Source organism: Phascolarctos cinereus, unplaced genomic scaffold (assembly GCF_003287225.1).
Source record: "Phascolarctos cinereus isolate Bilbo 61053 unplaced genomic scaffold, phaCin_HiC Scaffold_4;HRSCAF=312, whole genome shotgun sequence".
Lineage (NCBI taxonomy): Eukaryota > Metazoa > Chordata > Mammalia > Diprotodontia > Phascolarctidae > Phascolarctos > Phascolarctos cinereus.
Genome location: NW_027555847.1, coordinates 470,665,744 through 470,692,248, shown reverse-complemented (window position 1 = coordinate 470,692,248; position 26,505 = coordinate 470,665,744). Strand labels below are relative to the sequence as shown.

The following is a 26,505-nucleotide window of genomic DNA, read 5'->3' as shown; positions in this document are numbered from 1 at the left end:
CATTCATGTGCCAATAAAAATAACAACCCTGTTGCCTTTGGTGTATAGGCAATTCTCTGAGGCTCGAGTAAGGAAAAAGTAAAATAAGTCAATAAAAAGTAAAATTAAAGGCCTAATTTGGAAGGCTTCAAAATTATACCTCCCCTCAATTCTTCATAGTCCATTTTGGTCTATTTCAGCCCAGTAACTCCCAATCTAAATCTTGCCCTTTCCTTTTGGGGGACATTGATGGTGGAGAAAAAAGTAAAATAAAGATATCTATATCTATATCTATATCTATATCTATATCTATATGTGGATACCTTATTCTTCTATCCTTCCCACACATTATCATCAGTATAGTATTTGAGATATGCCTTTATAAACAAATACCTTAGACCTTCCTTATCCCTCTCTCCACCCCTAAAGTGCAGAAAAACTGAATTTGATTTTATATGGAAATTTGATATAAGCAGAGCCCAGTCTATGATCTTGGCTTCTTTCCATTTAGCCCCTATAACATGGTTAAGGAAATGTATGAAAATAAAATATTGTGTACCATTGCCAAACTTTTCTCTCCCCCAGTTCCACCCGGGCAATTTTCCCTAGGCTTCTGCCATCTACACCAGAGGTGTAGACATACATTTCCCCAGTACCACAGGAACTAGATTAAATGTAACTGGAAAATAGTTGACAAAATAAATATATGATAGAACACAGTGTTAAACATGGTTTTCTAAGTCAATATGCAGCCCCTACCATTTAATGTCCCATTTCTTTTTGAGTTTGACACCATTGATCTTATAAACATTATAAACATGCTATATTTGGAATCCATTGTACTTTGTGAGCTCTATGGTTCCTTCCCCACCCACCTCCCTTCCTCAAGTAATGAAGTTGGGAATTCCAAACACTTCTAGTCAGAACTTTTTAAATGGCTGCTAAAAGTGCAGTGCGTAAAAATGTGTATTAGTAAGGCACACGGGAAGTCTGTTAACTACTAAAGTTTGCGTACTTTTTAAGTAATCAAATATATTAATTCTCTAAAATAATATTCTGTAGATTAAGTAGAAATATATATATTAATAAATTTTTATCATACACCTAAAGTAGAGCTTTTTAAAATAAAGACACTGAAAAGGCACAAGTATTCTTCTGTATTTTATTGTAGTCAAATGACATTAAACAGAAGAAATATACATTTTATTTTTATTTTTTTAATCCATTGATCTTTCCCAGCTTGGCACACACTTGTAAACATGAAGTTCATAAAATCAGTTATCAAGAATTACAAAGGAACTAAAATCTGACCATAATGTAATGTATTCTCAATTTCTAGTATTCCATAAATAGATTATCATATACAAAAGATTTATGTTTCCCATTCATCAATCTTATGTTACTTCCAAGTTTCCTTAAAAAATATGGCTTTATAAAAATATTCTACAATTCACAGTATGAATTGAGAATTTTTTTGATTATACATATCAATTCTGTATCACCCATGTCACAGCTTTAGAGGATTATTGCTTTCCTTACCAGTTTATAGTTTATTGTTTTGGAATATATTTCATATGTAGTTAGCATTCAGAACTTATTAAAATAATACTCTGCACACTGCATGTCAAAAACACAAAATAGATTTTAGTTCTTTTTTTCCAGCAGAAAATAAAGGTCTCTCTCAGAGACAGTATTTAACATACTTGAGATATGTGCCGGTCAATTAAAAGGCAACCATGTTTATGACTTATTTCACTAATGTTTCTCTACAAGTGAAGTTTTCTCCACCTCCTTTTAACAGACAAAACAATCTATTGTGTTTTTCAACCACAAGCAACAGCTTTTGAGCCAAAATAAACACAAAATGATGTGAAAAAAAAAGAGCTTACATGGTATGAAATAGCAACATGCAACAGACTACATATCAATTTAGAAAAATGTTAATCAAAATAGGTAGATATAACTGACTTTCACAGTTTTATTCTTAATATCACTGCATATTCAACAGCTAAGTAATATCACTGTATATTCAACAGCTAAGTCTTTTAGCTTAAGCAAACTTGCCAAAGGCAACCAAGCATTAAATTACACACCAACAGCTTCTAGCGCTAAAATTTCAACAGCAGATTTAAAATACAGCTAAGATCCTATCAGTCTGTTGGAAAACAATGTGTTTCATAAATTAGCCTACATTTTGCCTACATATTTAAAACGTCATTTTCTTCAACACACTGAAAAATAAGTTTCTCTTATGTATAAGAAACTGCAACCTTCATATTTAATATTTTTAGCCATTTTCTAAATAGCCAGTTAAACAGTATTTTACAAAAGCTTCATTTTTGCACTTTTAGCAGAATGCTTGAAATTCATGTTGATAAAAATCAGTGCAATTTGAAATTTCACAGCTTACATACTTGTTAGTGTTACTAATTAAGGGTGCTCCCAAAATAGTCCTTAGCAGTAATAAAATGATTTTTAAAGCATTCTACACTTAAAACAGTTCACTCAAATTATTCTCAAATTTTGCTAAGTATACACAACAAAATATACATTAAAAAATTTTCAAAAGTCTATAGCTGCTCCATTATTAATAGAAGATAAAGAACTACTTGAAGATCACACATAAATACAGATAAGTCTTACAAGAAAAAAAGAGACAAGAACAAAACCAATGAATGCATTGAATGACACCCCTCCCCCAAAAAAATGAATACAGAAAGGTAGATATAAATTACTTCTAAAATGTTTGTGTGTGTGTGTGCGTTGGTGGTGTTCTAATATGACAGTTGGCTATCACTCCTTTAAGATATCTTAGTGTTCCTTCCCAAAGATACTGAACTCCTTAGCAATCACTTCACAAGAGCTATCAATAACCATTTGTTCCCCTTGAGGTTATGGCTGGTCCTCCTGTAGTAGGGACAGTCTTTTTGAAGCTTTAAGTATCTGTGAAAATAAGGGGAGATCTAAATTAAAGGACCAACCAGACACAGAATGTAATATCACTCCATTTAAATATTTACTTAAAACACTAAAAAATATCAAATTGTAAATGCTTTTTACAGAGGAAAACTTTGTAATAAAATAGTTACTTGCAAATAACTATCTGTTATGGGAGGATATCAGCTAAACTAGGTAAGAGTACAGGTTGTGAGATTATATTAATCAGTCTATAGCCTCTGAATTTTGAATTCCTTAATTTTCAACTAAAATCAAAGGTTCTGTTTTTTAGTTTTGTCCTTCCTATGCCTAATCAGTGTAGGTAGCTACCTTTGCGGAAGTTCCCTCAACTAGCACAGATGAACAATTCAACTGTAAATTAAAGTCTTACAAAATTTCCTAAGGCACTGAGAGGACAAATGACTTATAATCATAAAACTAGTATGAGTCAGAAATGACACTTGAACCCAGATCCTTCTTACTCCAAGGCTGAACTTCTATTTAGTATGTCATGTTGCCAATCCAAAGTTAAGGATGGCTGAAATTAGAGAATTTCAATTGACACTTTTTATATTCAAGCCATCCATGTTGACCTTATTGTGGTACACAATACAAGATGTTGGTCTGAGCCTAATTTCTACCAAACTGCTTTGCATTTTTCTCAGTTCTTGTCAAAAGGGGAGTTTTACTCCAATAATGTGTGTACTTGGGTTTATCAAATACAGGACTACTGTCTGTTTTGGTGAGGCAATCAGGGTTAAGTGACTTGCCTAGGGTCACACAGCTAGTGAATATCATGTGTCTGAGGTCAGATTTGAACTCAGATCCTCCTGATTTCAGGGCTGGTATTTTATCCACTGTGCCACCTAGCTGCCCCAGGACTACTTTTTTGACTATTTACTTTGGTTTGTTGCCAATCAAGTCTGTTCCACTGATGAACCTTTTTTTTTAAACCAGTATCATAGAAGGTTGATGACTATTATTTATAATATAGTTTGAAATCTGGTAACATTAATTCATACTTTTTCCCAATATTTCCCACAAGATGTTAAACCCTTTGTTTATCCAAATTAATTTAGTTATCTTTTTGTCTAGGTCTAAAAAGTATCCTCCTGGGGTGTAATTCCTTATTAGCAAAATGGTGCAGCTCCCTGAAGTTGACAATACATCTCTCTATTATTTCTGGATGATTTTCAACTTTAAATGTTTGGATAATGTTGTGTTCTGTGACTCCATAGCTATACACCATCACCAGAAGAATTCTGGTATTAAAAATTGGGTCTGTTTTCAGGGAGATATTTGGGATCATTAAAATATCTTTACAATCTCCAAAGACAATCCAGCTTGCACTTTCTTCACCCTTCTGTTCAATTCAGGGCCCAATTCATTGTCCACCTGTATTGTCTGTCCACATAAACTGATGAATTAACTCTAGGATATCTATCCTATTCCATATGACAGTCTAGAATATATTCATTATGCACTTGGTTTCTCCAATGTGGACAGGTGGTCAGATTCTTCTGAGTGATATCTGGATATTGTTTATTAGATTCTGAAGTGTTCTGGGCATTGATGTTATCTGCCCAATATCATCCACAAACAAACATCTTAAGCATCTCAGCACCTAGAGTGAATCCATCTTCAACTTAGTTATACTGTCTCAATAATAGTGCGAACATCTTTGGTAAGCACAAATCTCCCTATTTTATGCTTCATATGGTACTACTGATCAGAGCGTCTTTAAATGAGGTTCCCTTTGTGGTTTTTGATTTCACAGAAGCTTTTGATTCTTTGATGTCACAGGCATGAGAGGCATTTTTGGAGGACAACCTTAAAAGAGACCAAATCAAATGTTTGTTGTTTTTAATAAACAAGAAGTACACTGGCATCTGATATTCTGTGCATCTTTCAAGAAACTGTGTGATGATAAAGACGCATTCTCCTATGGAATACTGCTTATGAAAATCCATTAGTTCCCTTCTAATTCATCAATGCAGCCCTTGTGTATATATACATTATTTTTTATAAATATTTTATGTAGATAAGAAGGTAGGTATATTGGTCAGCAGTTTTCAGGTTCCTCACAATCATCGGTGTTGGAGTAAGGATAAGATATTGAGATTTTTTTTTTCTATGCCTTTGGTAGCTTCCCCTCCAGATACCTTGACAACTGACTTCAATTTCCTCAAGCCTGGGTCAATTCAGGCAGATTTTCTCTACAAATATTTGGGTCCACTCCAGTGGTTTTTCTCATTATTACCCTTTTAAAGTGTCATTTCCACTCCCCCTATGAACACATCTAGGTAGACTCTGTCTTTGATGGTGGGAAAAAAGGTTGGGAAATATATCTTTCATTTACTTATTGTCATTCCAGTTTGATAATTAAATGCTCTTGGAATGACTTGGCTTAGTTGGAGCTTTTCCCAGGATTTCTATGAATTATTACCCCCCCCACACACACATACCTCATGTTTCTCACTATCTTATGAGGTAATCTTGCTCCTAATTTTTCACCATCCTTATTCATATGACTTACAAATGAGCTTATGTTCTAAACCACTTGTTGTCCTTGGTTATATCTAACACTTTTTAGGATCTTCTGGTCTCATTAGGGCAACTGCTTTATCAACTATCTGTTTAAATAGGTCAGGATGGAAGTGTTTTAATGCATGCTGCATTTCTAAACTTTATTCTTTCTGCTAGCTCTGTATTTTGATTTTTACTTTAAGGAATCAATAGCCTGATTATAAAAAAATGGCAGATTGAAGAATGCTTCCCACCATTAATAATTACGCTTCATGTCAAAAATAATCAACTTCATTTTTTGTGATGTTATTCTATGTTTGTCATGTCCTAAATGTTCTGATTCAACTGTTGAAGAAAATATGCATAACATACAGGCATGAGACTTCTGTGTAGTCTAAAGAAATCTTTGGATTCTAGCATTCCTAAATTCTTGAACCATATTTTCCAATATATTTGTCATTATCTTTACCAATGATCACTTTTACATTGAAGTCACTAAGTAATGTGGAAGTTCTAAAGAAGTTCTTTTGTGGAATGTCTCTATGCAACAGATGCTGACACATAAGCTGCAACCATTTTCATAATACCCTCTCCCCACCCCAATACTTATCATGAATACTGCAATATGAAAACACCAGATATCTCACAAAACAATGTTTCTTGCTTTTAGATACATAATGCATCCTACTCTATTCCTTTGCCTCTTCAAAGAAAACTGTGGGCCATCCCTCCATTTTGCTGCAACTTGCTTTCATTTTCAATTAAGAATGATTTCATTTATATTGAGAATGTTAAAGTTTATATGATTCAGTTCCTCTAATAATATGTCCACTCAACTGGTTCCTGAACTAAGACCTCACATTTGCAGAGCCCACAGATAAAATAATGCTTACAGATAGCCTAAAACTATACTACGTTACCACCTTCTGTCACTGTTACCAACACAGCCAAAGGAAAAAGGGGTCTGTGTAGGACTGAGAGCTATTTCGTATTTTGCTTAGTCTCACAGATTAGCATGGCTGAATAATGAACCACTAGCGATGATGAGTCTGTACACCTACCTAGCTAGTCCAGTCCTAAGAGACCAGACAGTCTGGCCAGGACTATACTCAAAGCTTGGTACAATCTATCAGAGCTTGGGGTCCAAAGCCTTCTAGCTCCCAAGGCCACGTTCATGCAATAATGAGACATCACAGTAGAACTTCGTGGAGGGTCAGTCAGTCAATAAGCATTTATTAAGCCACTAATGTGTACAAGACACTAAACACTGAGGCAAAAGACAGTTTTTTGTCCTCAAGGAGCTCACAATCTAATGATATAACATAATAATCTGGGGATGGAAAAACTGAGGGGTAATCAACTATAGGTATAGTAAAACTACACAAAAAGGGTTAAAAGTAGTCAGGGCTCAAAGTGGACTGGGAACAGCAAAAAAAAATGCATAAAAAGGGTACTCAAACACTAAAAAAATACTTCATGTACTTTACTTTGCCAAGGGCCCTTAGCAAGACTGAATAATCACTTTAAGTACCACTAAAAGTCATTCCAAATGATAATTCCTATTATTAGATAATTCTTAAACTCTACCCGAGATTGAATAATAACAATGAATTTAACAAGATGTTATTGGTACAAAACAATGTTGAAGGAACCTTAACTGGCCATTTAGCTATTGACCTGAAGGTATGATATACAGCTGGAGCTCCCTGCACCAAAAAATAAAGACAGATGTTTTCGAGAAAAGGGATAGAATAGAGGGCAGCTAGGTGGCACAGTGGATAGAGCACCGGCCCTGGATTCAGGAAGACCTGAGTTCAAATCTGGCCTCAGACACATAACACTTACTAGCTGTGTGACCCTGGGCAAGTCACTTATCCCCATTGCCTCAAGAAAAAAAGAGAGAGAAAAGGGATAGAAAATCAGCTTTGAATTAAAAATGAACAACAAAGTTTTCAATGATAGCATTAACCAGTATATTTCAATGGAAAAGTTATAACTCTACATACAGTTACACTAGTATCCATTCACAAAAGGCAATTACTGGGTAATAATAAACTATAATGTAAGAGGCAGTGTTAACTGAGGGATAAGAACAATACAACTCAAAAGAATGAGGGAAAATTCAGAAATGAAATACACCCTAAGATATTTACCAAAACCAACTAGCTCACTATGCTTTAGTGAGGAAAGAGCTTTAAAAACCCTAAAACACCATATAAAGGTATTATTAGTGCTAGTTGTAGGCAAAAGCTGCTCAGAGTTCCACATGCCTAACTCCTTTGCAAAGTGAGATTTTAGAGAGCTGTAAAAGAGATGATAAGGGCAGCTAGGTGGCAAAGTAGATAGAGTGCCAGGCCTGGAGTCAGGAAGAGTCATCTTCCTGATTTCAAATTTGGCCTTTGACACTCACTAGCTATGTGACCCTGGGCAAGTCACTTACCTTTTTTTTGCCTCAGTTTCCACCTCTGTAAAATGAGTTGGAGAAGGAGATGGCAAATCACTCCAGTATCTTTGCCAAGAAAATCTCAAGTGGGGTCACAAAGAGTTAAACACTACTGAAATAACTGAACTACAACAACAAAAGTGATTGTTGGAAAGAACCTCATATGTTATAAATTAAGAATTCTTCAGTCTTTATGAGCCCCCTGATAACTTCCTTTTTCACATAAGAATATTTCATATATTATTGTAAATTAAAGAAAAAGTGATAACTAAGAAGGGCACTTGGGGACTCCAAGGGAAATAAGTGAAGGAAAGTCTTTAGGTAATGATGATTACAAACATAAATGCTTTCCTTTGTGTTTGAGTGAGATTATCTTGACTCAGGCCAAGATGCCATGAACCAAGCTGTTGAGACAAAACTAGTTTTTTTTTTCTTCCCCCTCTCCCGCCCTTGTTCAAAAGTTGTTCAACAGGTAAGCAACAGAATTTTATTTGGGACAGCCTATTTTCAGTTATTTTGAACAAGATAGGTGAAGTAATTTTTAAAGTGTAGAATTTTAAATGTGATTCATTTAATTGCTTCGATAAAAAAAATAGTTCCTCTTATTTGCAGAATATTGTCCTAGGCCAGGGGTGGGGAACCTGCAGCCTCAAGGTCCTCTTCTCTAGGTCCTCAAGTGTGGCCCTTTGACAGAATCTAAACTTCATAGAACAAATCCTCTTAATAAAAAGATTTGTTCTGTAAAGTAAAAAGGCTACACCGAAGGACCTAGAAGGCCACACATGGCCTCAAGGCTGCAGGTTCCCCACCCTTGTCCTAGGCACTGAGGACGATACATGTAACTAGTTTTGGGCGGGGTGGTAGAGGGGTGGCAGGGAAAGACAGAAACACGTATAACTATACTTTAAACTATTAATTATAGTATCACATAAAAAGTAAATCACAGAATCATGAAAGCATCATGGAGGTCTGAAGGAAAAGGATGTTATGTACTGAGAAGGGGTAGAGAGATCAAAGGAGTTCAGAAGATGACGTTTGTTCTTCAAATGAAAATCAATTAATAAATTAATTAACCAATCAATTAGCAAGTATTTATTAAGTTCCTACTACATGCCAGGACTGTGCTAGGTACTAGGGATACAAGTACAAAGGATGAAATAATCCCTTCTCATAAAGATGAAAATCATTACATATAAAAATATATACAACATAAAGTTAACAGTCTCTCCTTCCCATTTTCTCCTGCTTTTTAGCAGCAAATGCTCATTAAATGAGTGACTGAGGTAAACTTGCAGCCATATCAGGGAAGAAAAGACAGCCCAAGCACAAAACTTAGATAGTCTCTGAAACATCTCTCACATCTGTCTCCTTTTCCCCATTCACCTGATTAAAAGCCTACGTCAGGCCCTCACTCACTCCCCCCAGAATCCTGAAATAGCCTAAATCAGCTTCCCTGCCTCATTTCTCTTCCTTCTCCAAACCATCTTATGCAAATGTCAAAGTGATGCTCTTAAAACACAGGTCTAACCACATCACTTCCCTGATGAATAAGATCCAGTTGGCCTCCTTCTGCTTCTAGAATGAAAAACAAACATCTTTTTGGCCTTCACAACCTGGCTCCGATCCACCTTTCTAGCCTTATATCCCATTCCTCTTCCAATCCTCTACGGTCCAGACCAATTGTTCTAGTTATTCCTCACACGTGACATTCCACCTCTTGGCTCCAGGCCTCTTCAACTCCATCTTTAGGAATCCCTAATTTCCTTAAACCCCAGTTCAGGCACTATCCCCTGCATGAAATGCTTCTTGATTACTTCAGCTACTAGTTCTTCACTTTACTGTCTGGCTAAATTTCCAGATATGGCAAACATAGTTAATGTTCTATATGAAGTTAATGCTTGAAACATCGGTTGTAATATATTATAAAAAATAATCTCATAGATAATGAAGGTTATATGTCTGCTTTTTTTCCTCAAAAGTCCACATATAGTAGATTGTGGTAAGCACATCTTATTTTCAGAACTTCAAAAATAATGCATAGATAAGGACTATACAAACTACTTCTCTAAAATTCACACTAAATGATAATATAACTATCAGATATAGTTGATTCTCTGAACTTTAGTTTTCCTTTTTCTTTTTAAATTGAAAATGGTATATTTGGAAATGAATATAATATAAAAAGTTATCAATTAATTTTTGAAGTGTCACTTTTTGTTGAAGATTCCTAGGTTGAATTAAATAAAAATTCTATCCAAATTCAGATTTTTTTTCTTAAAAAGGATAATATGATATCAGAGCCCAGTGAAAGGAATAATCATTGAACCAATAATTATACTATCTGAAAAGAACATCCGAAAAGTAAGCTGAACATGTGACATGAAAGGAAACCAAAACATATCTTATGACAGAAAGCAAGAAAAATGTAGAGAAGGCTGTGAATGACAATTACTAAACAAAAAAAAAATTCTTTTTCTAACATTAGGTAAGGACAGAAAGCATCATACTCCAATGTCAACTTGCAGGTAATAGAAGAAATCATCTCAAAAAAAAAATTTGGAAAGGAAAGGAAAGGAAAAAAAAAAAGAATGCATTTGAAAACAAACTTAGTTAAAGCACTATTTCATTTATCCAAACAATTAATGGCCATGCAGGGTCTGCACAGAACACGTACGTGTGTGTGTGTGTGTGTGTGTGTGTGTGTGTGTGTGTGTGTGTGTGTGTGTAAAAGATGTGGTTTCTTTTCTGCCTTCATAATGCAAAAATACTGCCATTTTCCTAGATCAACTTACTTTTTACAGAAAAAAACAGAATGTACACAGAGAAATAAAGATAAAATAATGATTTTAATAAAAAAGATGAAAGAGAAAAAGGAAGAAAATGATATAGGTTTCCACAAAAAAAACTTAATCACAAAACTAAAAACCAACAAGCCTAGGAGAAACTTCACTTCATCCACCTTGCATGGGGCCAGCTCTGACATCACTTAATATCAAATATTTTGGGATTTGGAGAGATCACAAAGAATAACATCCTACTCCAACACTTTTTGACAATTAAAGTACATGAGCATTATCCTATGGCTCTTACTTAGAAAGACTAATAGAATATATTTAAAGTAGTAAATTACGGACAGAGATTTATATTACTTCCACTTAGTTAATACAAAAAAAGGTGTTTTGCTTTTTTTTTTTTTTAAAGCTAGGGCACTGGGGCAAGTAGATGTGCAGCACTTACTGGCTGTGTGACTCTGGGCAAGTCACTCAACTTCAATTGCCTTCCCAAAACAAACAAACAAACAAAAAACCCAACAAAGCTAGGGCACCATAAGAATTGCTATTCTTCATCAATTTACTTTACAAGGATGATTTAGCTTTCCTTCTCCTAAACAAATTTCTAAATGAGACTTTTTTAAAAAAATATAAACAGAAAGAAAATAAACTACATAATAATGACATGTCATACCTGATGGTATTTCATGCTGTTCTTCTACTGGGGATATATTTCCTTCTAAAATTAAAAAAAACCCCATTAATTACAAATGCTTAATTTACACATGATGAATTTGATTTTTAATACCACATATTATAAAAGTGACTTCAAAAAAAATTAAACCACAGTTATCAGAAAATATTTTACGGTAGTCTTCAGAAAATAAATCACTGACTTGATTAAATATTAAGACATTTTTAATCTCTCAATGTTATAATGCTCTGCATTAAGCAGGTAGTAAATTTTAACTATTTCACTAATTTCAAATCTTCCATCTAATGAAAAAAAAAACAATGGCACAAGTCAGAAGATCTTTGATTTAACCCAAATTCTATTTCTCACTAATTATATGTCGAAGGGTTATTTGTTTCATCAACTTGTTTCCCATTTGTAACGTGAGAATAACTATCTCGTGGCATTACATTTAGGATGAATGAAACATGCCAAGTGCGCTATGTAGTCACTATTAATATTAATTAATTTAAATAATTTTTAAAATAGTAATTAACACAACCAAAAGAGCTGTCCAGTTAACTTTAAATACAATTCTGAAAAATAACATATGTACTATTTACATTTTTACTTTTGAAAAATGATGCTCAAAAGTATTTTCTAGAACATATATGACCATAACTTAGTCTATTTTTACAGAGGTTGCTTCGAAATTCAGAACTGAATTTAGGTACAAATCAATCAAGTGCTTAATACTGATCTGATGATTTTCTTTATAAAATTACTTCTCAAAATATTAAACTGAATTCTTATTTCAAATTACTATGAAAATCAAACTGTTTATTCTAATAGTGTTCTTTGAATATAGGTATCACATCTGACCTAAATATTAATAATTGGTATTCTACTCACTGGTCAGATCTATTACACATCTGTCTCTCTGATTCTTACTCTGTGTCTGTCTCTCTCTTCTGCTGTGTGTGTGTGTGTGTGTGTGTGTGTGTGTGTGTGTGTGTAGTTCTGTTTCTCTTTAAAAGCTTTTTTTTTGCTTTACGCTTCATAAAAATGCTTTAATAGCATTTACTTTAATTTTCAAATATTTTCAACACAGTAAGAACTGAATCATCAATATAAAGGACTTGATTTTCATTATGGAAAGAAAAAACAACTCTGGATATTAACTTACCCTCTACACCCACATTTAAATCTTCCACAGCAATGTCTAAAAATAAAAAATACATATATATTTATCATCTGATCTCCTGAAGAGCTAGAGAAACCTCCTAAAAACGCTCTCTTCTATCCATTACCTTAAAGTCTACATACCAATAGGGAACCTAGTAAGTACTTTCATTCATCTTTCTTTTGCCCTTCTAAACATTTTACTTTAAAAAAGCATAAATGTTTATAGAGAGGACAAAAACCTGCTTCTTAGCCCAAGAGTACAGTGTGTGTGTGTGTGTGTGTGTGTTTGTGTGTAAATATATACACACATACATATAGTATAACCAAGAGTAACAAAAAAAAAATTGCCATCATTTTATTATGCCTACAGGAGCCTTATGACTACCAAAGCAATGACCATCAGTGGGACGGCTATGCAAAACTACGTGGTAGGATGTGTCTCCCATTTTGTTTTAGGTTATGAAAATTAGAGTCAAATTTAGTGTCCAACAGTAGAAATTAATCCTCTGAGGTGCCTGTGAGCACCTATTCCCACTTCCCTTTTCTTGAGATGCAAAGATGTATGGTATGGTGCAAAGAGCTTAGTATCAGCACACCAGGACTGGAATTCTGGCTTTACGACTTAATACTACGTGATTAACTCAGTCACTGAACTGCTCCAAGTCTCTACTTCTTACATCTATTAAAAAGAGATAATATTCTAATTCTTACTTACAACATCACTAATGTGAAAATATGTTTACTAGGAATGTATATGTATAGTCCATATCAGATTGCGTGTCGTCTTGAGGAAGGAGATGGGGAGGGAGGACAAGAAAAATTTAAAACTCAAAAGCTTATGAAGTGATTGTTGATAATTCAAAATAAATTAATTTTAAAAAAAGATAATAACACCTCTCTCACAGGACTCTTGTGAAGAAAGAAGCACACAGACTAAGCACTACTTTTGAATCACAGAACTAGAGAGTTGGAAGGGACCTCAGTAGTATCTACTCTAATCCAAACATGAACAAAGTTCCCACTATAACATATCAAACAAGTGGTCAACAAACCTCTATTTAAAGACCTCTAATGAAAGGGAACCTACCACCTCCTGAAGCAAGCCACTCCACTTTGGGACAGTTCTAGTGGTTACTACATCATCCACCCAACCTACATTTGTCTAACCATTGCTCTGGGTTCTGTCCTTTGAGGCCAAAGAAAACAAGCCTCATCCTTTCTCCATACAACCTTTCAAATGCTTGCAGGCAGCTATTATATCCAGACTGCACATGCCCGATTCTTCAAACATTCATACAGCACGCACTCAAGGCCCTTTACCACCCCCATTGTCCTCCTCTGTATGCTAACCCCTTAATATTCTTAAACCATGGTGCCCAATATTCCAGAGGACGCCTCGCAAGGGCCAATTATGGGATACTACCACCTCCCTATTCCTGGAAGCTTTGCTTCTCTTAATGCAGCCAAAGATTGAACTGGAATTTTTTTTTTTGGGGGGGGTTTGCATCCCTCTGCTAACTCACACTGAGCTTGCAGTCCACTAAAATTCTCAGTTTTTCAGAACTGCTGCTGTCTAACCATGCCTCCCTCATTTTATACTTGTGAAGCTGATGTCACACATCCAAATATAAGACTTTATATTTATCCCTGATTTCCGTTTTCCTTGATTTGACCCAATGATCTATCTTGTCAAGATCTTTTTGACAAGTTACTTTTAGGTTGGAGGAAAGGGACAGTATGCTCTTGCTCTCTACATTTTCCATTCACCTTTCGAGAGTGAACTCTAGTATCATCTATTTGAAGCCTTTTCTGATTCCTGTAGCTATTAATGTCCTCTTACTCTTCAAATATTCCTAGATTAGTATGATCTTCACTATGAACCTATACACTCACCTATGTACCTCTCACATCCACCCAGTAAAATCTCGGCTCCTTAAAAGAAGGAGCTGTTTCCTTTGCATTTCCAGTGCTGAGCATAAGGACTTAAAATAGTAGGAATTTAATAAATGTTTTCTGAGTTGAACTGAAATGAGAAAATAACATGAGACATAGACCTAGACAGATGATAAGGAGGAAAAGCATACTTGGCAGAGGGAATAAGCCTAAGTGAACACAAGCAAAAGATCACAAAGACTATATTTTTTTAAAAGTTTAAGTATAAATATTCAGACAGAAACATATATACAATTTATTAATAGTCCAAGAACTGTTTGTTTCAAAATTGACTCCCCACTCCAACTATTCTTAGAACCGAGTTCTAAAAAAGTTATTTCAGACCACACATTGCTGCCCTGCCTGGTTTCATCTCCATACAAGATACCCCTCCCAGGATAAGTTCATCACTTGTATCAGAATGCATTATCATTACCATGCTGCTAAATCACACCCTCACTGATACCACCTCCCTCAGCCTCCTCTCCCCAGCCATCTGAGGTCTTCTCCCAAAGTCTTTCTCTGTAAAGGGCAAAAACTGGACTCTCAGCTCACTACACTTTGCACCAGCTGTTCTGCATGGTTTTAACTCCATGATACAAGATGCCCATGGTGTCCTGTAACCTCCCCCCAGTTCCTGTCTGCTTTTATACAGTGTCTCCCCCATTAGATTATAAACTCCTTGAGGGCAGGGACTAGCTTTCTTGTATTAATTGTATCCTTATCACTTAGCATAGTGCCTGGCACATGGTGCTTAATAAAGGACTATTGGACAAAACTGTACTAACTACAAACAATACATTGACTATGGGTAAGAAAGAGTTTACCTGAAACAGCTTCGGTTCTCTCATTTTCTGGAGGCTCATAGACTATAAAAAAGGAGAAAAAAATTCACATATCATCCCTACAGTTTTCATTATAAAACTGTAAACTATAATGTGATACTTCACAGAGTACATATTTCAGCTTAATGAACAACTGTCTACAGTTACTGTTCATACTCTAGAGAATGATAAGGCCAACAGGTAGATGGTAAATCAGAGAAACAGTCAGGAATATATACGTTGAAATCCAGCCTCTGAAACTAGCTGTGTGACTTTGGTAAAGCATTTAACTTTTGATAAGCCTGTTTCTTAATCTATAAAACAAGAGGGTTATACTTGTTGACCTCTTAAGCCTCTTCCAGATCTAAATCTATGTTCCTATGATTTTGTTACTTTCAAACCAAAAGTATGCTTAATTTAATGATAAAATAATCACACAGAAGACAGATTAAAGATATTAGGTCTCTTTAGCTTAAAAATAGATGATAAAGAAGTAAACTGGTACCATTTCCAAGTACAGAGGAATTTTATTACTATCATCACACTGAAGATGGAATAGAAATTTGTTAACCTAAGATGTGGGCTGTTTATCTAGGCTATATGGATAAACCTAAAATTTGAAAAAAAAATTCAAATGGGTTCTTTAATCAGAATGCATTATCATTTCAACACCTCTGGGGACCCATGATATTCTCTTCTCTTACTAAGGCTAGGTAAATATTTTTTTTGTTAACTACAGTGCTTCATTTTATTCTAATGTTAAATGCAAACTACCAGGGGACTTGCCTGACTCAGGCCTAGCATAGAACAGCAGGGCGGTGTGAATTCAGTCCATACCAAGAGACAAACAAGTACTTACTGAACTAAATGCCTGGATAGAGCTTCTGCTCCTTGCAACTATCACCCTGGCTCCCTAGTATGTGGAGTGACAAAGTTGATGGTCTTGCCTCTGCAATGATTTTGTGCTAACTCATCAGTGGATCTCAGATTTGGGGTTTCCTATCAATTAATTCTTCCCCTATGCTGTGGCAAGCAAAACTTCGACCTCCTCACGATCTTTATCCTGGTTTAGTCGCTATCTGCAAAAGCAAAAATCCTTTCTCCCTCCTAATACTCTTTGCTCTCAGTCCTATATATTCAAATTCCATTTTCTCTGCTGCTCTCCCATTTCATTATGCTATCTGCAAACTGTACTTCATGGTTAACAAGCCTCCTCTGTATGCATCATAGCTCTCTTGGTTCCCCTCGGAAGCAGTGTAGTCAGGTCACCTTCTCTAATTCTGGGTGTGCCTCCTCTCAGGCAGACCCACTGGGCCAGGAAGCAAAGTAGGCAAACTTCACTTTAGTTTGGCGGTTATTACCAGGCAATCTTTCTTCTCTTAAGAGGTTCACTTAGTCCATCTGTATTACCACTTCAGAATTTTTGTCACAGTCTCTGCCACTGCCATTATGCTTCTTTTCTTGAGGAGTTCAATAACTATCTCACGGCATTCTTTCTACACCCCAACTCTTGCTCTTATCCTTGGAAACCTCATTATACATATTGATGGGTCCTCAAACATTCTGACTTCTCAGGTGCTTTTACCTCCTACAACTCTGATAATCTTTACACTATCAGTGCACTCCTCACCTTCACATAAGAATGTTAATGCCCTTCCCTGATCTCTCTTTCACCTCCACAAACCAGAACTTTGAAATTCTTTTTAAGATCACATTATCTTATCTTTTCATCTTTCCCTCAGCCACCTAGTCACTTCATTCTCACCATTACTTCTGGTCATTTTATCCTTCCCTTCTTTTCCAGTTCATCATATTTGCTCTGGCCTACTTTCTCCCCTTTGTAAACTTTACCCTAAAATTAGCAGTTGAACAATACCATCCTTTACCTTTGTATCACTTTTTTTGTACTATTGCCACTGATCATTTATGAAACATCAAAACTAGGTGACTTGCAAACAACTACAACCTCCACATCTACGGATGAGTTACAAAAGGAAGAAGACACTAAACCATGTAGGATCCCTACAAATTTGGTTTTATTCTTAGATATTTGGTTTTCTATCCCATGCCCCATAAAGGCTATACCAAACCTTCTCTTCTAAATAATATCTTCAACCTCCCTCTTGGCAGAGGACTTTGTCTCTTAAATCACCTATAAAACAGAGGCATTCTATAGTGTTTTACCTCCTTCTCCCCTATTCTTCACTTCCAAAGCCTCTCTACATCATCCTTTATTCTTCTCACTAATATGCTAACCTCTAGACAAATAGCTCTACTCCTGGACAAGACTAATGTCTTTTCCAGATCCTTTGATCCCAACCCTCCTCCCTTCACCTTATTTGCCATTTCAATAATGCTTCTTTAATCTCTACCCACTGGTCCCTTTCTCCAGCTAACTCTAAGCATATCCAAGTCACTCCAATCCTTAAAAGACCTTCACTTTACCCTACATCTACGACATATTATCCTCTGTCTCTCTTCTCTTTCACAGCCAAAATTCTAAAAAAAAAAAAAAGCTGTCTGTACTCAATGCCTCTGGCTCACCTCCAACTTGACAGTCTCTTAGAATCTGAGTTTTCTGAGACCATCAATTAAAACTCTTCTCTTGCAAGGTGCCATCAGTATCTTCACTTGTTAAATTTGATGGTTTCTTCTCAGTCTTCATCTTTCTTGACTTCTCTGTAGCTTAAGACACTTTGGACCCTCCTTTCTGGACAGTCTCTTCTTCCCTGGCTTTAACATTGCATTATCTTTCTACTCGTGTGACTGTTTCTTCTCAGTCTCCTTTATTGATTCATAGATATAATCAATATATAACAGACTTTTTTGGTTATTAATGATCATCTCTCATGGTCCTTTAATGTAAATAGATTTTCTTTTTTTTTGGATAACAGTTATTGAAAAGCTGAGGCATATCAATGGTTTCCAATCTTTTTCATGTTAATGCATAAAATTTCATGAATCAATAAAATAAGAATCCCATGAAAGTAGAAATGTAAAAAAAAAAGAAAAAGCTTATTTATCTCAAGCTAGAATATGCCTAAGAAATTAATATGTCACAAATGCTTTTTGCTATGCTGGGCAAGTCATATCAAATCTCTAAGACTGTTTCCTCACTTATAAGAAAAAAAAAATTAGAACTAGATGATCTCTAAGGCCCCTTCTAGTTCCAAATGCTATGATCCTATTATCTTACAGATAATATATGCTAGAAAGCTTTAAAATATGAAAGTATTACTTAATAAGAGAGGAGCTGCCCATCACTCATTCTCTAGTCAAACCAGGTTAGGAAAAAAATTTCAGAAAGGGAAAAGAAATTCAAGATGGTACCAGATAATTCATATAATCTTCAAACAATGAATCCTAATCAAATGTAGCTGTTTTCCTCCATGGTTCAGCAAGCAGGAACTCATGAAGCAGAGTTAATTCCTAAACCACTGATGAATAACTCTTACATAAAATCTCAAAATAGGGCATGAATTAATTTAATTACATGAATAATAATCATAAAGCAATTAACTGATTATTTAAAACTTATATCAAAACTTATTAATATAAGTCATTACTATGTCCCAAATTAGTCAACTTAAAAATCTATGCTTACATCAACTATACTACCAAACATTTTTAGACTCCTCTTTCAAAATTTTCTCAGTGTTTGTGTTCTAGTCTTTTGAATATGCTCAATGGTGGTATGTCTTTGTCCTCTGAGTGTGGCTTTGATTTTCTAAATAGCTAAGTAATTAAAAGCAGAGATTTGGAGCTGGAAGGCTCCTTAAAAATATTTTTTTCCCAACTCCTTCATTTTACTGATGAGAGAATTGAGGTTCAGGGAGGTTAAGTGACTGGCATGTTCAGCTGAAATTAATTATACTCACGGTCAGATACTAGTAACAAAGGACTGAAAATGTGGTTTGACTCCAGATCTGCTCTTTCCATTACACTAAGCTAAATCTTTGGCCCTTTTGATATTGGTCATTACTCAGAGCTTCACTTTTTCTTTTTATATGCCTGGGTTTTTCCCAATTCCAGATAGTTGAAGTTGACAGAATTCTAATGCTCAAGTAATATATAACTACAAAACCAATTTTAGAATAAAAAGTATATACCTATGAATAATTAAGTCACACACTATTTCTCTGTATCACAACAAAGAGACATTAATATAACTTCCTGTGTTAGTCAGTACTGTGTAACAGATTAAGTTAAAACAATTCCCAAAACAGATAAGTGTTTTCCAAATTATGCTCTGCTCAATATGAATAGTAAGACCACAAAGAAAAGCAGATTCAATTTCCTTTCAACAAGCATTTATTAAGTACCTACTATGGGAAGGCAGTGTGCTAGGTGTGAGGGATAGAAATATTTCACCTCTAAACATTAAATATTAAGTAACAAAAATTCTGAAGGTATACTAGGCTACTGAGAGGCAGTATGGCAGAGTAAATAAAAAGTCATCCTCGAAGCCAGGAAGATCTGGCTTCACAATCTGTTTGTGTCACATCACTTAATCTCTCAGTGCTGTAGACCAGTGGTATCAAACTGAAATTTAAACAGTAAACTGCATTTAGTTTTAAAATGTAATGTTACCTATGTTTATTTTGTTAAATATTCCACAATTACATTTTAATCTTGTTCAGACTACATTGGGAATATTATGGGCTGCATGTTTGACACCTTTGCCCTAGACAACTTGCTGACTCAAAGCTGCAGAAAGTACTAATCTTCTTCACCTGAATGTTCATTATTATCAGTAAAATCACAGGCAGAGTCCCTATTTGTTCTTTCTTTTTATCTTCTGTATTTTCACGTTCTAAAAGTTATACATAGGTCTGGTAAATAAGTGAGAAAGTTGGTATTTTTAAATATCAATTTTTAAATTTTTAAATCAATAATTCAATATAATGAAAATGAAGTATTTGGACTATGTAATCTTTAAGGTCCCTTATTTCAAGTTCTAAAGTTCCATCACTTTTCTTATGGAGTAAATTGACTCTTCAGTGAAATCCCAAACAAAATTTCCAAAACAATGTATTGGGACACAAAAAAGTTGAAATAATATGACTTTTCAGAGAAACACTCATTTTTCATTGATAGCTTCTGGTAGTGGTTTAAAAAAATCTTAGCCCATGATTATTATGTAAAATATAAACAATAATTTTCAAACCTTGTTCATCATAGTGTTGGTATGGTGTGTCTTCTGTAAAAAAAATTAAAATAAATATTTAGAAAATTAAGTAATTTAAAAGCAACTAAGACAGAAAACTCACATTTACAATTATATACATTTAATCATTATAATCTACAGATATGGTGCAGTGCTAAAGAATTTCTAGTATAACTAGATGATAACCAACACCTCTCAAATAAGCTGTTTATGATACAAAGTAGAAATGAGATGTTATGAAGTGCCTTTTCTTCAATTAGAGTTAAACTGTAAATTAACTACCATGAAGTTTTGATGTTATTGGAAATCCAAAACATCATAATGAAGGCACCCCCAGAACTACTCTGAGAGAAGCTTTGAAAAAAAAATCACATAAGCAGCATATTTCAAGAGCCCTACATTATCATTTAAAAATTGTAATTTGATTCCTTTTCAAAATTTCAAGACAAATTCTGTAGTTTATCATACCTGTATCATACTCCGGTATCGTATCTTTGACTCCTGGTTCTATAATCTCCTGGTAATCTATAAAGGAAAATTAAATGTAACTTTTTAAAATCTTCAAGATAAGTTGCATATATTATTTAGTGTTGATATTTAAAATGTTTGGAATAAAGTCAAGAACCTAATAATATGTGAAAAACATTCACCTCTATCATTCCATTGTCTTATAATAAATAATCTACCAAAATCATAGAATTATAGCAAGTTAATGTTTTCATACAGACAGGAAATAATTAAGATAAATCAGACTGAATATGTTGTCTCAACAATAAAACTAAAAAGATCAATTCATATCTAATCCAGTGGCATACACACACACACACATACACACACACACATATATATATTTCACATGTTATAGGGCAAACCAAAGGAACAGTTAAAATATGTTGTACTTTTCCAAATAACCATTCTAATAAGTCTCCATTACACTGAAAAACTCAATAAATTCTCCAACTGAAAAAAACGTTCCCTAAGAGCAGAACCTGCTATCACCTATTCTCTTGACCAGTAATGGTGGAAGATTCTTCCCCAAGTACTCAAGGCCAAAAGAGTCCTTCCCCAATCTTTCAGTCATGAGCCTGGATGAAAATTAAACTGCATGTGTATGCACATACTGAAAGTTCATTTTCATGATTTAATATACCTGATGGTCACAAACCTGGATTTTCCTGTTTGTATACAATCTCTTCCACATCTTTATTATATTCATTTGAATCTGAAAATTAAGAAATGACATTTTAAAAATTATCATTAAAAGTGATTCATAATCTCTAAGCTAACCTAAGACCATAGATAATGTCTAACAATTTTAAAAGGAAAAAAATCATCGAAAAAAATGGATTCCATTTATATCATAATACTTTCATAGCAAAATACTTTCTTCTTAGCATTAATCAGGGGGAAAAAAAGTACTTTATAAAATCTCACCTGACTCAGGACCTTCTGTCTGATAATATCTATCTTCAGTTTCTGAAAAATAAGATGTATGCTTTTTAATGAATTTATTAACTGCTATGTAACTTGAACCTAAATCTACAAAAGTATATTAATATTAAATACCTTTGCCTGTTAAACAATAATACAAAACAAATGGTAAAATTTTGTATTTCTATTATTCTTTATATTTGAAAATATACTCAGTTGATTCTCCTTAATAATACTATGACCTAGGTAATGCAGGAATTATTGCCTTCCTTTTGTGATAAGAAAAAAAATTTGAAAATTATATGGTTAATAACACAATCAAGAACAGAACATAAATCTCCTCAAAGTCCTATTTTACTTTTCCCTTTCTACTATCCCACACCATCTCCTGCTTGCACCGTACCAATCTCAGATCAAATGTTAAAAACTGAAAAATGTTTAATCACGAGAAGAGGAATAAGAATGATTAGTAAGCAAAAATGGACAAATAACTAATGTAGTATTTCCTATTATTTGGACTCTATAATATTATCTCACAATGCTCCACATGCATTCTATCCAACCCTATAGTTTCTTAGTGGTTCCTACTAATATATCAAGTCTCAGCTTAAATATGACTTTCTTCATAAGCCTTTCCTGATTTCCCATCTAGATGTGATCTCTCCTTTGCATAAAATGAGATTGAGGCTGGAAAGATAGCACAGTGCCAATTGGTGGATGTTCTCAAATATTAAGTAAATATCTCAATTTTACTTAATAAACAGCAAGGAACCACTGAAAATTTCTGAGCAGTGATAAGACCAGGACTATGCATAAGGAAAGCAGTATAGCAGATGGGTTTTAATAGGGAGGGTGCAGATAGGAAGATTTATTAGAAGACTATAATAGTCTAGAACAAAGGATCTTATTATATTGCATCATGGACTCCTGTGGCAGTTTATTGGAGCTTAATACCACTGTGGTTTGTTGTCCACATTCAGAATTGAAAGAAATGTAAAATTTTGGTCCTAGATTAGTGAAAGTAAAAATGTAGTATCTAATTAATAAGGACACATATTTATTTACAATAAAAAATAAAGTAAAAATAAATGTAATTTCCCCCCATCTAAGCTCACAGACCCCACTGAAATGTATCCACATAGATGATCTAGAAGGCATGTAAGGAACGCTTGTTTATACTGGGGTAGTGGTGGTCGACAAAAAAAGAGAAGCAGATGAATGAAACAGAATCAACATTGTTTAGCTACTCAGATACAGCAAGTAAGGACAAGGGAAGATGAACAGTGGTGCTAACAAAAATCATTATGTCAGAAGAAGATAACGTTTAGGGGTATGTTTATTATGGGCATGATATAATGAGGCACCAGTGAGACATCCAAGTAGAGATTCCTCTATGCAGCTGAAGCTGTGAGCCTGAGGTTGAGGAGTATTTCTTCTGAAATACCTTACTTCTCAGTTCATACTTTTCTGATGGCACTCATAAAATTCTGCTCCCTATTATAAATATTGAGCTTGTTCTACCTCATCTTTCTAGATAAGCTTAGTAAGTTAAGGAATCAAACATAAACTCAGAAATAGAAGAACAATGGAATTTTTATACCTGAAAGGAGTCTTATATTTTATCTAGCCCACCCTCCTCCTTTACTGACGAGGAAAACAAAGGGCAGCAAAGTTCAATGCCTTGAACATGATCAAAGCCTAAGTTGGTGGCCAAACCAGGATGTCATAGGCCCTGAAGTATCCACCATAATGAACTTATACTCAGCACTTGAATAGTTGAATAGAATTTATAGAAAATATACCTGCGCTTGCCACTGCCATACATTTCCTGCCCCTGATTTCATGACCATTGATGGCTATAATTAACATATATACATAATACATATTATATATTATATATGTGCATTATACATATATGTACTTAGGTACATATGCTTTTTAAAGTTTTTTTTTTATTTGAAGGCTTCCTACATGAAGTCTCTGGTTTGGTAAAATATGAAAGTGACAAGATGTGACAATTCCTCTGACTCAATGTGGAAGAACATGATGGAAGGAGCAGCTAGCACTAGAAGGAGTAGCCAGAAATGCTGGGACTTTATGAAAGAATAAGGTTCTCCCCCCCTCCCCACCATGAATCTGAGAAGATAGACTATGAAAAGAAAAAAAGCTAGGATAATGGGGAGTTTGTTTTGCTTTGTTTTGGTTTTTAATGATGGGGAGAAGAGGAAGGTTCCAGAGAGCATAATAGAAAGGAAAGACAAAGATAAGAAGGACTATATAGCTATAGGACTGAATAGCAGGGTTAAAATGGGAATTTTGTATTACATAAGAGAGGAAGGTGGTATTTTCAGAGATGAGGACTCTGAATTGCAAGATACCAAAATCGAAATTCCACAAAGCAAAACACAAAATTTGCAAAAATCTGGGGTAAGTAAAGATATCTTCAGTTAAAATGTACTTTTTATGTCAAATTGGATTAAAAATAAATCATACAATCATATTTTAAAACTGTATTCTGCATTTTAGTGACTGCACCAGAAATACTATTATACCTTCATGAAGTGTTTCTGTTACCAAGTCTTCAAGTTTATCTTCTAACTCATTTCTCATAGGAATATCTTCTTCTTCATTTTCTATTTGCTGTTCTTCTACTGCTTCAACTGCCTCTTCTTCCTTGTCATTTTCTATTTTAAATAAAGTAAAAGGTTGACAGTCTAAAACTGATGACCAGACACTATGGGTATTCTCTCATGTATCTACTTACTGTGTATATCAACCTATATTAGTCAGCCGTAAGAACTCCCCTTCAATTACTGCTGCCCCTCTGCTGGCATTTTTCCCATCATTTCTTTTCTCTCCCCACTATCCCCCAATGTTTCAGAGCCCATTACTACACGGAAACAGTTGTCCCTAATCTCTCCTCCTCCATTTACTACAAAACCAATAAAGATAAGAGTGTGGCATGACAGGATACAGGCAAAGGGAAAGGTAAGTAAAAGGACAAGAACCAAGGAGAAAGAAAAAATTAAAATCTGTTTTGCTACCCAGAGAAACCTGTTACAATAATTATCACCACAACTCCCCAAATGCTCTCTGCTTCAACCTTTCTTGCAACAATCTGAATAAGAGAAAATGGGAAGAGGAGCTCTGTGCCACAATGGCTTCTCATTAGGCCAGCACCTGTCTCTTCTATATCATAAATGTCCTGGTCCTCACCCCAATATTCCAGGTTTGCAATTCCATACTGCCACTTGAAATCCTCAGAATTCCAATGCGCCCTCATTCCAATAACTCCCCTCCGTCAGGTCATGTGAGTCTTCATCTATGGCTTACACGTATATGTGTATATATGTATATACATATATATATGTATATACACATACATATATATGTATATGTATATGTATATGTGCATATATATATGTATATATACATATATATATATATATATGTATATATATATATATATATATATATATATATATATATATACATACACACAGACACACAGACACATATATTTGTGTGGAGAGAGCCTTCTACTACCACAGCTGCCTTTGAAATGCCAAAGCCACCCACCAAAACTAAAAATGCAGAGCTCAATCCCCTGAATTTTCTCAAAAAAATATTTTACCCCCATCAAATTATCATTAATTCCTATTGGAATGGTCACTTCCCACTTTTCACTAAGAGGCACTCACATAGAACATGATCATGTCATCTCAATTTAGCTAGATACATGATATGCTGGTACCCAGTGGGATTCCCTTTAGAATTTGCAAAGAATTTGCCCAGCTATGCTTTCTGGTGTCACAACACATTTCGTATATACATATATATATACATATACATATATAGATAGATAGATAGATAGATAGATAGATAGATAGATAGATACATATATATATATATATATACATATATATATACATATATATACATATATATATACATATATATACATATATATATATGTATATATATATATATATGAAGGTTACTTCTCAAGTATTTGAGTGATTAAATATCAGAAGCAAATATACTAAAAGATGAAAATTGTCCCTTATCTGCTCTATTTAATTAGGTTATATACAACTCTTTCTTTGGTTTTAAGCTTAACATGACTTTCTCATGCTTGAGAGAAAGCACAGGGTAATGATAAAAATGCTTGACTTGACATCAGGAGAGATCTGGAATCAAGTTCTGTCTGTAACCCTTCCTAGCTTTAGGAACAGGAGCCACTTAATCTCACTCAGGTCTCAGTTCTCATCTTCTAACAGCTATAGTATTTCACTCAGAGAGTGGTTGTTTACGTTTAGAATGACATGATTACATAAACCTCTTTGCAAGCTTATCTATCACCGTCTTTGACTTGTATCTACAATATACTAAGAATAGCTGATAGCTACATAATCCATTAAAGTTTGAAAAGCACTCTATAGACACTAATCAATTTAAACCTAACAATTCTGTGAGGTCATCATCATCCCTATTTTACAGATGGCAAACTAAGGCTCAAGGATGATAGATTATGGCACTCTATCTATTGCAGCTGAACTTGCAACTATATTTTAAGCCTATACAATGCTATTTCATAATGGTTGGGCATTTTCATCATGACATTACATTGTTACATG

At 34.4% G+C, this 26,505-nt stretch overlaps 1 protein-coding gene across 5 annotated transcripts in view; it reads right to left on the bottom strand.

Moving 5' to 3' along the window:
* Nucleotides 1-26,505, bottom strand: part of ASPH (aspartate beta-hydroxylase) — a 257,979-nt gene that overhangs the window by 138,314 nt on the left and 93,160 nt on the right. For all 5 annotated transcript variants that reach the window (XM_078153392.1, XM_078153393.1, XM_078153394.1 and 2 more), the window contains 8 exons: nucleotides 24,421-24,552; nucleotides 21,872-21,913; nucleotides 21,603-21,659; nucleotides 20,906-20,962; nucleotides 20,438-20,470; nucleotides 15,274-15,315; nucleotides 12,516-12,551; nucleotides 11,351-11,395 (listed from right to left, as the gene is read on the bottom strand). In XM_078153392.1, the coding sequence (XP_078009518.1) occupies nucleotides 11,351-11,395; nucleotides 12,516-12,551; nucleotides 15,274-15,315; nucleotides 20,438-20,470; nucleotides 20,906-20,962; nucleotides 21,603-21,659; nucleotides 21,872-21,913; nucleotides 24,421-24,552 (444 nt within the window). The remainder of the gene's footprint in view (nucleotides 1-11,350; nucleotides 11,396-12,515; nucleotides 12,552-15,273; nucleotides 15,316-20,437; nucleotides 20,471-20,905; nucleotides 20,963-21,602; nucleotides 21,660-21,871; nucleotides 21,914-24,420; nucleotides 24,553-26,505) is intronic.